This window comes from Apteryx rowi, unplaced genomic scaffold, assembly GCF_003343035.1.
Source record: "Apteryx rowi isolate R43461 unplaced genomic scaffold, aptRow1 scaffold_505, whole genome shotgun sequence".
Classification (NCBI taxonomy): domain Eukaryota; kingdom Metazoa; phylum Chordata; class Aves; order Apterygiformes; family Apterygidae; genus Apteryx; species Apteryx rowi.
This window is the reverse complement of record NW_020450767.1, coordinates 27,845-42,736: the sequence shown is the minus strand read 5'-3', so window position 1 is coordinate 42,736 and position 14,892 is coordinate 27,845. Positions and strand designations below refer to the sequence as shown.

At 39.8% G+C, this 14,892-nt stretch overlaps 1 protein-coding gene across 1 annotated transcript in view; it reads left to right on the top strand.

Annotated features, from left to right (window-relative positions):
• The window catches only part of TMEM65 (transmembrane protein 65), a 41,216-nt gene that overhangs the window by 7,835 nt on the left and 18,489 nt on the right, over positions 1–14,892 (top strand). Inside the window, exon 2 of the mRNA XM_026079938.1 lies at positions 2,445–2,726. Within this exon, the coding sequence (XP_025935723.1) occupies positions 2,445–2,726 (282 nt within the window). The remainder of the gene's footprint in view (positions 1–2,444; positions 2,727–14,892) is intronic.

Genomic DNA, 14,892 nt, shown 5'->3' with positions numbered 1-14,892 from the left:
CGCTGGCACGGGCGGGGCGCGCGCCGGGGAGGCGCAGGGAGCCTCTGGCCCAGGGCACCGCAGCATCAGTTAGAACAGCTCACAGAGTGCTTTTATTTATTTRCTTACTTATTTTGAGCCAGCTGTGCTTGCAAACTTGTTCCCCGACAGAACAATAAGCCTGAGAAAATCAAATCCTGTTAATCACCAGCTCCGCGTTTTTGCCTCTGATGCTTAGCTGTAATTTATGGTAGCTATTACAGCTARGATGACGGCAGATACGTAAGAAATCAGTGTGCGTTTGGCCTAGGCCTCCTTGTGACTTTGATAGTGGCGTGCCCTTGGAAAGGGCATTTCTGTGGCTTGTAGCTGTTCTGTACATGCCTCGGAGAAACCTCACGGGGGGCAGAAAACAGTCCCACGGTGCAGCCATAGGAATGCTGCTTTCTTGAGGTAAAATGACCTTTTCAGGTACCTCTTCATTTTTGTTTATAGTACACTATTGCATAGAAACACTAGTGTTTCCAGTCAGAGCAAGAGTAGTTCACTTAAACACTTTTTTAGGAGCAGTAGTAGTGTTTTCCAGAGCGATGTATAAAGTGACTGTATTTGTTTTCCAGCATAGCAGGCAGTATTCTTTAAGCTGTAAGTTGACACTAACTTTTGAATACTAACAACTAATACTYTTCCAAAATAGATCCTTATCAGCTTATGGAGGGTTCTTGCCAAAAGGTTTTTTGTGAGTTTCTATCTCAGCAGTTACTGCTCAGGTAAAACTGGTTGCTCACAGTGTTTCTGTGCAACTGGAGGATCGTGTTGTGAATTTCAAAATGAATCTTTGAAATGTATTTTAGTATAACAWCTCAAGATTTACATAGAGATAATTCAACAGATGGTCTTATTTAATATCTTGTTGCTCAGTTRCTGTTAGATACAGTATGAAAGTCTGTTTCTATAAAATCGTGTGACTACCTGCTAATTTAGGATTTAGAAGACTGAGTAACAAAAGCATTAATTTGAGTTTGGAAACTTAACTGCTTCATAAACYACAGATTTATTTCAGCAGTAGAAGTTCCAATTCACTTGTGCCAGAAGTTATCATTTCATATCAGAGATCATTTCAATAAAAGCTCAGCTGTGTGCTTTCYACTCTCACTGATAAGGATTGCACAGAGTGTAATAACTCTGAGGCCTCAGTCCTTCCAGCCAAATTCTTGATCTGCCCAAATAGTAATTTGATGAGATGCTTTGAGAATTAACTTTTTCTTTTAGCCCGCTCTAGTGAGGCCGTTGCCACAATGGCCACTGTCAGCTTTTAACTTTAAGCAATGGTATTTCTTGACATGTTTTAAAAAACATCGACGGACTCCCTAGAAGCCCATCTTGGTTATGAAGAGATGCTGGAGGTCCGGTGAATTAAGATTATTTTTTTTGGTCTAATCCTTAATTTTTAAACTGTAGTAAACACCTGTTGTACATTCCCTGATGTTCTTGGGAACTAAAAGCACATTTATCATGAACAGGAGAAGAAACACGACACAGAAATCATTCAACACAGTTAAAATAGGTGCTCTGCTTTCAGTAGATGCTCCCATGGTAGCACTGGATTCTCCCTTGGTGTTCATATATTCAAGCTGTTCAGGGCTAATGAAGGAAGGGAATTGTGCTGAAAGGAGCCCTTGTATGGGCTGTATTGCCAATAGCTGTTTTCTTTAGAGAGTCGGTATTGTCAGAATTCAGATCTTATGTGAGGACAGTTTAATGCACGCATTTAGAGCGGCCGCCACTCTCTACTCCAGTTTTCTAGCAGATAAAAATACAGCTTCAGCATGAAGTAGTGACAAATGCACGCAGAGGGAGTAAAAGGTCTGCACTGGAAAGAAAATGATATGGCTACCTGGTTAGATGGTGGTACTTTATGTGCTTTATTATGACTAGATACTGTTTTGTATGTTTAGTTAAAATAATGATTGCATAGGAATAGTCTAACTGGTTACAGGGGTTGTGATTGTGAGTGGCAAATGGGGGCGGGGAGGGAGAGGTATTTGTTCCTCACTTCCCGTGTACTTTCTTCAGTCTGCTTGTGTCACTTCTGATTTTGATAACTGCTGAGCTCAATCTAGATGAAATGATTTTGATGATGTGTTTCAGCCCTGTCTTCTTAATCTGTGACAGCATGCTGTAGCTTTGGGTAGTTGATTCTTTAGATTAATTTTACTCTGGTGTTCATTTCCCATGAAAGTGATCCAAATGCAGCCTTCTAATTTACTTATCTATCTGCTGAGTAAATTCCTATAACCCTTTTGAGTCTGGGGAATCAGCCTCTCCTCAATCGTGAAAGGTGTAAGCAGTTCTGCYGCTCTGTGCACTTAAGTTTGTTTCACACTTGTGATCTTCTCATACTTCTATATGGAAAGGGAGGTCTTAATCCATGCCCTTCTTAACACAGTCCTTATTGGGGTAAGTTTTGACCTTCTTCCTTCACTACCTCTTCTGTGCCCTAACAGACCCCATATCAGCTAGGGGAAGCTGTCAGCAATATGGGGAGACCTGGGCACATCAAGAACCAAAAGGGGCCTGTTCCTCAGGCCGTGCGCAGGCCTACCACCAGAAGGACGCAGTTTCATCAACTAATTGCCCTAGCGCGAAATATGACAGGACACACTATCTGTGGCCTCCGCTAATGGTAGAGGCTGCAGGGAAACCCATCCTTTGCCACGGCTCCTACGCTGAAGAACGGTCCTCAGGTAGGTGAGTCATAGCTGTTGACCTTTAAGTTAGGTGAGTCTGAAGTGTTTTGAAACTTAACACATCTGTTTGTACTGTAGTCACAAAACCTGTAGATGGGGAGAGGCTTGTCACAGGGTAGCGTGTTCCTGTCACCTCATCATCAAGTGTCRTACCTGGAAAACATCTGGGTATTTACAGCTTCCAGCACTAGCAGCTGGTTTGAACAGTTTAGCTTCATGAAAGCACTTGAAATTTGATGTATTAATAAAAGCTGAGGTTCTTCTGTTTGTTTTAATGCTTCAGTGAGAAAACTTTTATCTGTGAGCTTGCGCTAAAGGATGGCTGTGAAACAGTGCTCACCTGGGAGGTGACACTGAAGTAATAGATGTTTTTTGCTTAAGAGAAGCTGAGGGGAAGAGTATGAAACTGAATCTTAATGCAAATGTGTTAGTAGATTTTTTTGCAAAGTGTCCCAATTTAAACTATGATTTCTATCTTGCCAGCTAACTTACAGTTTAGTTGAAGCATGACTAAATTGCCGTTTTCAGTTAAGRAAGCTACAGTCCTTCCTACCTGGACTTATTTTTTTCTTCTTCATGCAGGTCTTTTACTTCTTTTTTTTTCTGTTTTTTGCAATCTTTGAAAGGTGAATAGTTAAGGTTTGTTTTCCCAAGGAGAGGTTTAAAGCAGAGTTTTAAAACTTCAGCTTGTGTTCCTTGTAAGCCTGTCAGCGATGCCAAACAAAGATGATGCATGTGGACTTGAATACAAATAGGTTGTGCTTTCCTGTTTCAGAGTTACAGAAACACTGAAGTGGCGAATTGACAAATTCCTTTTAAGATAAACTCTAGGAGTTCAGCTTTCCTGTTTGTGGAAGCCGTGCCCCATGAGCAAGGTTTAGTTTTGTTGGCAGCAGGTAGTCAGATTCTCCCTCCTGTTCTTACTTTTTTAAGCGAGGGAGATGAAAGTACAAAAAAACTTACTGGCAATCTGGAGAATGATTTAATGCCTATGTCCTTCTTTAGCAATTTTCCATTATAAGAGAGTAGTTTTGAAGAGAAGGTGTAACTTCTTTTTAGGGAAAGGTGATTACATTCAGATTTTCTCCCTTAAATTTCCAGCGTATGTTATGAAGCGATTCATAAAAGCACTTCTAAGCAGTGCAGCAAGCCCAGTAGCACGGGGGGAAATTGTTGAAGGCTTTGACTTTCTTAGGTAAGAAATATTAAACACAGGGAAATAAAGGCACAGCAGACATGCTAAGGGTGCTGTTGTTCTTAAATGTGTATTGGGTTAAAATATCCTTATGTCCAGATGTAACACTTTCTCATTAATAATACTAACACATTGGGTATCTGGTGTCTCTAGAAATATCAAGTCTTGGTATTGATAGTTATTTCTCATCTTTGCTGCAAAGATGGGAAAACAGTTTCTGTTGGAATTACATATGTACATTGAACACAAAGTTCTTTGAAAGCACCAAGTTGCATTTTATCATTTAATGGAAGTTTCTGTAATGTGTTCACTAAATAAAAGGAAACTCAAGCCTTTTGTAGTTGCTTGTTTCTCCTGTTGAGGTTGTGTATTAACTGGAAAACACGCAAAAGCTGAGTAGCAAGGCAGTCCTGGCCGTTGGTTGTGTTGCACAGCTGGAGAATGCAGTCTTCAGCTAGACTCCATTTGAAGGCAGTGGCATGCCACACCACATACGTATTAATAAATAATCTGACCAAACTGGTGCATTCTGATGGGAAAATATTCAAAAGCTCAAGTATTGTGCTTATCTTTGTAAGAATGTTAGCACTGCTTGGTAAAGGGCGCCACCTCCATGCATTCGAAAGGGTTGACAGCTGGGGCAAGATCTTCCTGAGGGAATTGCAAGCTTTCGGCCGATGTTAGGTGACATCTTATTTTGGCGTCAGAATAATCATCTCTGTTTTGTGGTTTGGTGTAAAATTTATGAACTCTCCCGTTTATTGGAACAGCCTAAGGAATAATAGAGCCTAGGTACCACTATTTCAGTAACTTTTAAAGAAAAATTAATTTAACTGAAGTTCTTAATCTCTTTAAGCATGATCCAGTATGAAAAATGATTTCTGTTTTGTGTGGGTCCGACACCTCTTTCTGATATGAACAAACCAGTTCATCCGATGTGATGGTTTAGATATCACTCTTTTTAGTACCTCTTTTTGGTAGAACTTAATCTGTGTTAACCCAGCAGAGCAGAATTTGATCCTGCTGGGATTGCTTGCTATCTTGTTTAACAACTGATTTTTACAGTGAAGGTAGGAGGGTTCTTGGGTGGACCACTGGTCGCCTGAGATGGGGAGAGGAAGAGACCTTCTTGCTTGTGTGATTTGGTCCCCTCTGTAGGCCTAACATATGCACACAGGTGAACTGAGCTGTGTATGGAGAAGGACCACCTGCCTCTGTCTTGCTGTGACCTAGGTTAGAAATTTTTTTTTTTATTTTTATTTTGTTTGATTGCTATTCTAGCAAAAGGTCTTCTGGCAGACTGCTGGTAAACATGCAGTTTGGCAGACTGAAGTGCTCTGTCAAGCTGATAAAATGACAAACCTTGCAGCTTGCCTGTGTGCAATCCCTTTGTGTTCTTAGGCCGTCGCAGTGCACACCAAGCCTTCTGCTAATCTCACTTCTGAGTCCAAAATACTCAGTGATGATGGGAATAAGGTGTTTCAGATGGAAATACATACTACTTATCGCTTTTGTTCAAACTCAGGGAGCCCCTATGTGAAGGCAGAGTGCAAAAGAAGGAGTGCTATACAGGCTGTACTGGTTGTTTTAAGTTCTGCGAATGAAACTGTTGTATTTACATAGATGACCACCATGTGAAAATTGTAATGCAAAATGTTTTATTACATGTRATAAAGTAAAATTTATAAAAGCATTTTCACCCCAAAGGCCAGTTAACACTAATATTAAACCCTAGTTATTTACTTAAAATTGATGCTATTTTGTCCCCAAAAATAAGAATGAAGGAATGTTAAGTTAGATCTTGCTGCAGCTGTTCTGGCACAGTATTTTTCTGAAAGGAAAAATCATAAGGCCCTTAGCTGTCACATGCTTCTGTATCTATAATACTCGGCGTTTGGCTTTCCCAGGCCTCCTTGCCGAAGAGCAGAGTCCTGCTTTCTGCTCTGTTCAGAGAACAAGGATGGAGCTTGGCCAGGGAAGCTGAGTCTTGCTTCTGCAGAGAGCTCACCAGGCAGTTACATAAATGGTGTGACCAGGGAAAACCTCATTGATCAGATAACTCTGCAACTACTCTGTCGAGTAATAGATAGAGGTGKGAGTCCACCCCCTTTTTCTCCCTTGGTTAATTTTTCACTTATTATAAAACCTACCTCAAATTTTTTTTTTAGATTTTTTTTTTCTTTCATCCTGTCTGAAGAACGTGGGTGCCTGTTAAAAGACCAGCTGCATGGGAAGATTTGGACACTGCATGGGGTGGAGTTACCTTAGTTAAAAGACTTAATACTTCTAAAGTCCAGCTGAGAGATACTCTCCATCTCCAAGAAACCTGAAATTGTGAAGAAAAACAAAATAAAATAAAGCAACCCACCCTGAAAGATCCCAAAGCAAAAAAATGAACAAAATCCCATCTACAAAAGATACTCCCAAGCAGTAGAAAATCTCTTATCTCCATTATTCATTCTAGCACTACTGTGCTGTATTAGTCAATTCTACATTTGGTGTCTTTATTCCAATGTACTTTTGTGCTTAAGCTTTAATATAACTAAATGCTTATGATTTATTTGGACTTCCTTTTTAAAGTAATAATAAAACTGCAAATTTAGGTACCTAGAAAGGTTAAATTTTTCATTATGTTGTCATCTCAGCATACATGTAGTATCTCTTAGAAATTAACTGTATATAAATCTTTTCCATTGAGTTTTAACTTCCTTAGAATAAATTTGCTGATTTTCTTTTACCATTTTAAACTCCTGAACATTTTGTTTGTATTAAAAGTCTGCTTGTGAGCTGTATTCTGTCTGTGCTAATATAGATAGCACTTTGGGAAAAGGCTGTACATATATTGCTTAACTATTAGAAGGGACTGAGGTTTGATGCCAATAAGCAACAGCATTGGATGTTGGTCCCTTGTAGTATAACGAGCCTGAAACTATGCTCTAAAAATGTCTAATATCACTGTAACTGTCCACCTTTAAACCACATTAAGCAAGGTACTGTTTGCTGAAGTTCATGTTGTTCTTGCTCTTGTGGTTTAGTTTTCTTCCCCCTTCTGTAATTTTACTTACCTGTGTAACTTAACAAAATTGGTTCTAGTCTGCATTCTCTGCTTAAACGCAGGAACTTGGCCATGTGTTTCTGCGGAGAAAAGCCTGCAAGCATCTCAAGATCAAGCAGTGAAATCAGGGAAGGCTAAAGAGAACCCAGTCTCCTTATTGTTTGTAAAGGCTCTTTCCTTGCTGGCAGATACTCCAGTATTAATTGGAATGTTTTAAATAATGACTTATTACTGTCTTGCTTTTGAAAAATTTTAGCATCCAGATATCCTAAACCACGGTTACCATTTGAGAAGCCAGCGAAGGAGGTAGTATCACCAGAGACGACCAGTACTTTTGGTACAGTAAAAAAAAAAAAAAAGAAGCAGAAAGAAGCATGGAGGTATCATGAAGAACATTTAATCTGAATGATTATAATTTCATAAATCGTGTTTAGTAGGCCATTAAAGCTCATAAAAAAAAAAAAAAAAAAAGTTTGTTTGCTAAGACACAGCATTGCATAAGGCCAGCAAACTGCTGGTTTGACAACCTTTCTGCTTGCTTGTTTTGATGCAGCTGGCATGTATTGCTACCAGAAATAAAAGTTCACAATTTTCCTTTATTTAAATTAATATAAAGACTTCAGTCTCTGTCTGTGATTCCCCTAATACTCTGGAGACTTATTGTTGATGTGACTGGAGAAGTGTTTCATGTCCTGGTCTTGTGGAAAGTCTTCTGAGCTATACCATAATTTCTAGAAAATACTGAATTGACTGAGATTGCTGACTGAGAGTGCTGTGTTYGCTTTAAGAAGCTCAGTGTCATCTATGTTCAGCTATGCTAAGTGTCATTATGTGTTTTCCTAGGAAAGTGCTGTGCATTAAATTACATGGTCCAAATGCAATACAGAAATGCTATTACTGCTATATTTAATGCTATCTATAAAAATATAATTTAGTTAACTGTCTTTGCCCATCTCTGTAATTAATATTTTGAGCAATGTGAAATAGAATATTGCTCAAATCAAAATTTATTTTCCAAATTTTGCATGTGTTCAAGCATGTGATATATCCAAAGTAGTTGTCATGCACAAGCATTTTTTTTAGATCTTGAATTAAATTACCAAACCTTGAGCCATTATTCTTCAAATGTCATGCATAAAATAATACATTTATAGCCATTGGAAGTAAGATTTTTTTTTTAATTATCTCTTCTGGTTTGAGGAGTGCTTTTGACTTAGGCATTTTACAGTAACTTGAACATTTTAGAGTCCTAGATTAGAAACACTTTGATCTTCATGTTATAGGTATAAATGAAATGGAGCATGTATATTCTGTGAATATAGAGGCCTATTTTAGTGTGTAATCTAAATTAAAAGAAAATCAAGTTTCATTTGGTTCAATCAGTTTACTTAAAGAAATTACTTAAAGCTTACTCATTTCAGCTGAAAACTCAGCTCTACTCTGTCTTATTTAATCAATGTGAGTATGGAACTATGGAGACAGCTTATGTCTCTGGGAGAAAATGTTTTATAAAAGACAAAGTAAATGGCAAAATAAGAYAATTACACTGCTTGCATGATATACTTCAGGAATTTGTCTTGGATCTCCCTGGCTCAGTTTATTTTTTGCCTGTAGAGAAGTGGCTCAGATTGGAGAAAGCTGGATTTGAGAGGGCTTGCATGCACACACGCGACCCCTCCCCCCCACCACTTTTCTTTCTTTCTTCTTAAATTAGCATGGTGTTATTTCAAAAATGTGAGAGCAAATGTTCTTGTTTCCATTTTGCTGCTGTTTGAGAACTTCCTTTAATACCTAAGATGCCTGCTGGAATTCTTGGGCTGTGCGCTAACATCGCCTGAAACTAAACCCTCGTCTCCTTCGAAACACAGCAAGGTTTTGAAGGCAAAGCCCCCAAAATACCCATTTTAATCCAGTAGAATGGATATTTCATTCAAAACCATGTGATATGAAATCATGGGTGTTTTTCATGTGTTCGTTTGCATTATTTTGGATGCTTAGATTTTGGTATGTTAATTATTAATAAAGCATCCTCTCTAGCAGCCGTAACGCACATTATTCAGTCCTGCTACTTGTTACACCTTGTTTGCTGCGTCATTTGCCAGTTTGCACTTGTATGTGATGAACTCATCATGTTCTTTGCTTTTTTTGGGTACTTTTTGAATTTCTTGTGTTTAATTTCCACGATCTGCATCACACTTTGGCAAATTCCAACAGGTTGTTTTTTAGCATACGTGTTTCTCTCTGGATTATAATGAGCAAACRGGAGCATATTTGAACATCTGTGTGTTTAGAGATTGGGCATGTTCTGTGGCAGCCCTCTTATCACCTTAAAACAGGCCTAAGAAGAAGCTTTCTTGTTTTCTTCTCTCCTGTTTCTTGTACCCAGGGACATAAYCCTTTCTCAACACACTTGCTAAATACTTTGTAGCTTTTAGGGGTTTAGTGTATGTACCATAATTTGCYGCCTAGCAGTTGTTGTGCTGCACTTTGGGAAGGAAAATCATTTTCCTGTATATGCGCCAGACATGAGATATTCGCAGAGTTAAAATCTGCCTTACCATGGTTAACGTCTGTTAAGTAAGGCTCCTGCTTGACCGAGGGAGGGACACATTCTTGAAAAATCTTTTTCCTTTCAAAAAGAATGAAAAAGTTTGAGAGAAAGAGGCTTGTACAGTGAGGCCAACTTGGACTGAGAGGAGCTAGAGATATGAGTCTCACTGCGGCCCAGGCTTCGGTTCCAAAGCTCTCTTTGCAGAGGAAGTCTGGGACGTGTAATCTGGACACCGGCAATGCTTTCAAAACCTCCTGGGAAGCCTGCAGACAAGGTTAGGAGGAGAAACGCTCTCTATAAAGTGCAGGAAGCGGTAAGTGATTCTTATCCATGCCCCAGAGAGGAGTGAGTCTGCTTCTTGGTGTGYGGGTGTAAGTAACGTTGAGTTGCTGTGAAACTCTGTCGATGTTCTCTTGGTGTCCGGATGCTCCTTGTGACCCAAAAGATAATTGTTGCACTTCAACCTGTTACGTTTCTGKGCTTGTAAATATAATCAGTTTCTAGTCACTTGTAGCCTTAAAAAAAACTTTGTTCCTGGCTTTCATTAATTGCTCTTTGTAGCATTTGGCTGTGTGCAATGACCTATCCCTTACCTAATAGTGCCCAGCTCTCTATAGCTCATGTTACGTGCAGTGTGTAAATCATCATTCTCCATTTGTATATTATCCCAACTCTTGTGACGAGCTGAATGGATAGGAATTTTGTTTTATTGGCTTTCATGGAAGACTGGAGAGAAATGTGGATGGAACAAACTTTTTTTTCATCCACCTGCTCTTTTAAATGCCCTTAACTTCTATTTTCAGATTACAAATAGCCTTTCAATCCAAGCCATTTCTTTACTTCACTGAGTACCGGCAATGGACTGATTTTTATAAAGCACAAGGAAAGATGTGGTGTCACAAACATAAAATTGACTGTTCACAATATTGCCAGCTTGATCTACATCCATCTTGCCAAATAAATAAGGATTTTGACCAGAGGGCAGGTGTGAGACAAGTCTGACCTTCCTCTTCCCTCCCTCCCTTGCCAAGTTTCCTATTTATTACCTATTTTAGTTTATTTCATTGAGTAAAGTAAAGGCAGCAAGGGAACTAGGTAGCTGCAAAAGTGGCAGTGGTGTTATAAATAACCACCTTGATCACCTTTTCCTCTTTAAAAGGTCAGACAACCTTTTTGTGAAAGTATCTCCCTCTCTCTGAATAGAGTGAATGTAACAAAGGTATGTCTATAGTTCTGATACAGCATAAATAACCAGTGCCAAAGATGACTAGTCTGACTGTCAGATACATGTTACTTGTTGTTTACAACCTCATTTATTATATATGGCTTACTAGAAAGGGAAAAAAAAAAACTCTTTGGATTTTGCATGTTTTTCACTGGATTTTTTTCACTGTTAGTTTAGTTCTCTGGATTGGATGCTAYGAATGTCTCAGATCAGTCTTGGTTCGAGATGTTGCTTGTTTCAGTTTTTTGGAGTTGGAGACTATATATGGCTGAGTTCCACTGTGGTTTTGTCCAACCTTTTGTAAGAGCTTGAGCTCATTTAATTATTCTTTCCTAACCATGCAGGAGAATGGGCTAACTGATGTGTAGTAGGTGTGTCTTGTCTGTATGGGTGCAGATTCACCATTGGCTTAAGCCAGGCTGTTGCAAAGAGAGAATGTCCCAGTCTTCTCCACTACCCTGAAAACCTCCGGGTGTGCAGTCCCTTTGCGTTTCTCCGTGCTGGCACTAGTATTCTTTGGTAGGTCTAGCCATGTACCTGGCTGAGCACAAGTGCTAGAATAAAGGAAAAGTCCAAAATATATGGTCAAGAAGGAATTTAGGAATGTGAAGAAAAGCATGTCAAATCACCGCTTGCAGCAGCAGCATGAGTTTAGATCACTTCAAGGTACAGTTTTGTATTTGACTTGTGCTTCAGCCTTTCCTTTTGTCTCATGGGAAGTGCTGCAGGGGGATTTCTGCCGCAGGCTGGGGTTCATTCTCTCGTCCCTCAGTGAGGTCTGTGTCACTTATTGCACATATGGTGACTTGCACTAGTGAGCAATACTGTTCAGGTCTCCCATGTTACTTTTTTGGTCTTGTCAAACACCCAGAATTGTATGTGGCGGCATTGTAGACCTCAAAGTTCCTCTGACCTCTAGTGAGTAGGTAGGGAGCTGTCTCTCTTCTCCTTTCCTCTGCCTATCTATTTAGGATCATTCCTCCTGCATCAGTGGCCACCTCTGTGTAGTGCAGYACTTTGCTCCAGAACCATGGGGGAAGGAGTCCTCAGCTTGCCTCACATCCTTCCCCGTCCTCGTTGCTGGAGAAGAGGCTGTGTAACACTACCCAGTTCTGGAGAAGCAGATGGGAATGAGCGGAGGGAAGGATGCTGGAGGCACACTGAGGTCAGGCCCCGCAGGAGAGCATGAAACAGATAGGAGCACAAACTTAATCCAGATCTCCAGTAAATATTGGTGTTACAGGTATGTTGTTGATGCAGGCAATACACAGTTGTCATAKTAGAGGCAACTTTGCGCTGTCATCTTGATAGAAGGGAAATCATGTTAAATAGCTTAGATTCCTTATTTCTTCCCATGTAGAAAACAAAACAGACTTTTTCTGTGTGCAAAAAGCCTTGAGGATTGGGCTGTGGGTTTACATTCATAACTTGCTAATTTGCAAGTTGATTAGCAGAACTACAGGTAGAGGATACAACTTCAGCACTCTCACATAGGAATTTGCTGCTCCCTCACACTTGAAATTGCTGTGAAGGAACAGGAGAAAAAGAACTAACAGTAGTGAAAAAGCAGAAGGGAAAATATGCAAAGTTGAAACAAGAATGTTAAATGACAGAAGCCAATCTCTTAAAGTGTTCATTGCTTAGTGTCAAGGGAAGGTTAATCAACACAGAGGTTAAATAAATGGATCAGATTTGTAGTACTTCATAAAGCAGAAGTCTCAGTGTGGCTTTAGAGAAAGTCTGGGGCACAGCCATACCTTGCAGTAGTGTGACTAGTGCTGAAGCTTGAGTTAGCTCTGCAGTTGGAGGCTGCATAGATGCACTTGTGCTGATTAATCCTGAGCACTGAGCTAATTAGTCCTCCGGGGGGGGGGGGGGGAATCATGCTTACCAAAATGTAGGCATCTCTGCAGAAACACCCATCAGTAGAAGAATTTTTCCTTTGTTGTTTTGCAGAATAAAGGCAATTGCTTGAAACAGTTAATGAACTCAGTGAGAGCTGTTTGCTTATAGACTACGATGCTCTACTCTTCCCTTGTTATCCTCTGCTTTTCCTTATTTATAAGACTTTATAAAATCAACTTTTAGTAACTATGTGAATTTCTTAATCACTTCAGATCACTCATGAACAGAGTAAAATGTTTTTTAGTAAAACTTAATTCATGTGCAGAATAACTTACTAAATAATGCAGCTGCATAACAATCCAGCAAGTATTCCATGATCTTGTAACTTAAAAGCCAAAAGAAAACATTCGGAGGTCAAGTTCCACGTGAAATGTCTCTTATCTATTTTTACATTATATTGTATAATATTCATTCCTTCAGCTGTTTGTCAAAGCTGATATTGCATCTTGTTTTTCTCTCTGCAAAGAGTCATGTGTTAAAATCTGACTACTTCCACAAGTGTAGCAAGAAAGCGTGCTAAATTACATGGGGAACGGAAGAGGAAAGGTACCCAAGTGCTCAGCTACCTTTAACATAGGGTTAAGGGTTGAAAAAAGCTTCATTGCTACTGAGTTCTTTATTCATTAGATATTTAATACAGAGAGGTAAAAATTAGCTGAGTGTAATTTATGGCTGGAACTTAAATTATAAATCGTTTTTAACATTATTCTTTTTGCTGATAGGTATTAACAGTTTCTTAAATGCATGTGCGGCTCTCAAGTCCTTGTCTTCATTGCCACAATGCTGTGAGAGTTTAGCAGAGCATAACTACACTTACTGCGAGTCTGTAACTAAATGTTTGGACACCATTCAATTTATCTGTCTGCTCTATCGTTCTGGGTAGGTGTCTCAATTCTGAGACAGATGAAAAGCAAAAACATCTCTGTGCATTCAAAGTCTTTAAAATTGCTTTGGTGAGACTCTTATTTCTGCAGTCTTGCTTCCGAGCTCCTCCTCAGGCAGGGAATGGAATTTTCCATTGCTATAAACTTCAGTGCTCGTTACTTCAAGAAAAGCCCAATACTTACCAGTATGTGGTTTAATAGCAGTTTGCCTTTAGTTTTAGTACAATTCTCTTAAGGGAAAAGAAGGAAGAAAAAAAAAAACACAACCCCCCCCCTCAACCCTTTAAACTTGCTGCTGTCTGTGTCACTGCACAGCAGTAAGTGCCTGTGCATGGTGTTGGCTGTTGGAACGGTTGTTGCCGTCTGCCTGAATGCAGGTGCTGGGGCTGCCGGTACCACGCAGTGTGGGAAGCACTGCTCTTGCCAGCCTTGAATTCACTGCTGTAGTAAGCATTGCCATGGATTTTGCATCTCTTGATATTAATCCAGTAGCTTCTTCTCATTTCCAAGACCCTTAGCCTCTGCAAGAGGCAAAAGCTTGCACTCTGTGCCTGGGAATGACTGTGTAAACAGCAAGTGTATTACAAAAGGCAAGCGAGTGTAGCATGGACCTGGCCCACTGCTGCTTTTGAGGCACAAGCCCTCGTGTTATTAATACATTATGTTTCATGCTAGGGCAGAGAAGGAGGGAGCACCCCGTCCCCTCTTGTTGCTGCACAGGCAGTTGTCAGTAGACTTCTTCCTCCAAAGTTGCACTGCTGCCTACAAATACAGCATGGTTTGCTTGTATTTGAAAGCCAGCACTGCTCTCTGTTCTTCACAAATTACCTTTTTTTTTTTTCCTTTTCTGGGGAAACAAGTGTGTTTCTGGGCAGGTGAGAGAAAGGCACAAGTGAGAGGCAGGGTGGGAAGCAAACTCATCTCCCTCATCCCTCAAACTCATCTTCCTTCATCACCTTCTCAGATTCCTTTTTAAAAACAGGACCTGGTGGGAACATTGTTAAATAAAGGATCCCTAAATTGTATATATTCCTCCCCAGATATTTCATGAACACTCATATGTAGGCATCAGCAATGTGTAATGTTTTTCTCTTTCAAGGCGAGGAAGGCAGTGTACTAGATCAGATCTCTTTGGCTGTGCTTAGAGCTGTGATAAGCCTTGTTATCGAATCTTTTGTGGTGTCACTCAGAACCGTTTTCCTTGTCTTCTCTATGTGGAGCTACTACAAAGGAAATCATAAAACCTAACCTCAGACCATGATAATATATAGAAACTATGATTTTATTCGCTTCCAGTTCAATTAACACTGTTGCTGAGTTGCTTTGCTGCTCTGCTGGAAACCAGTGA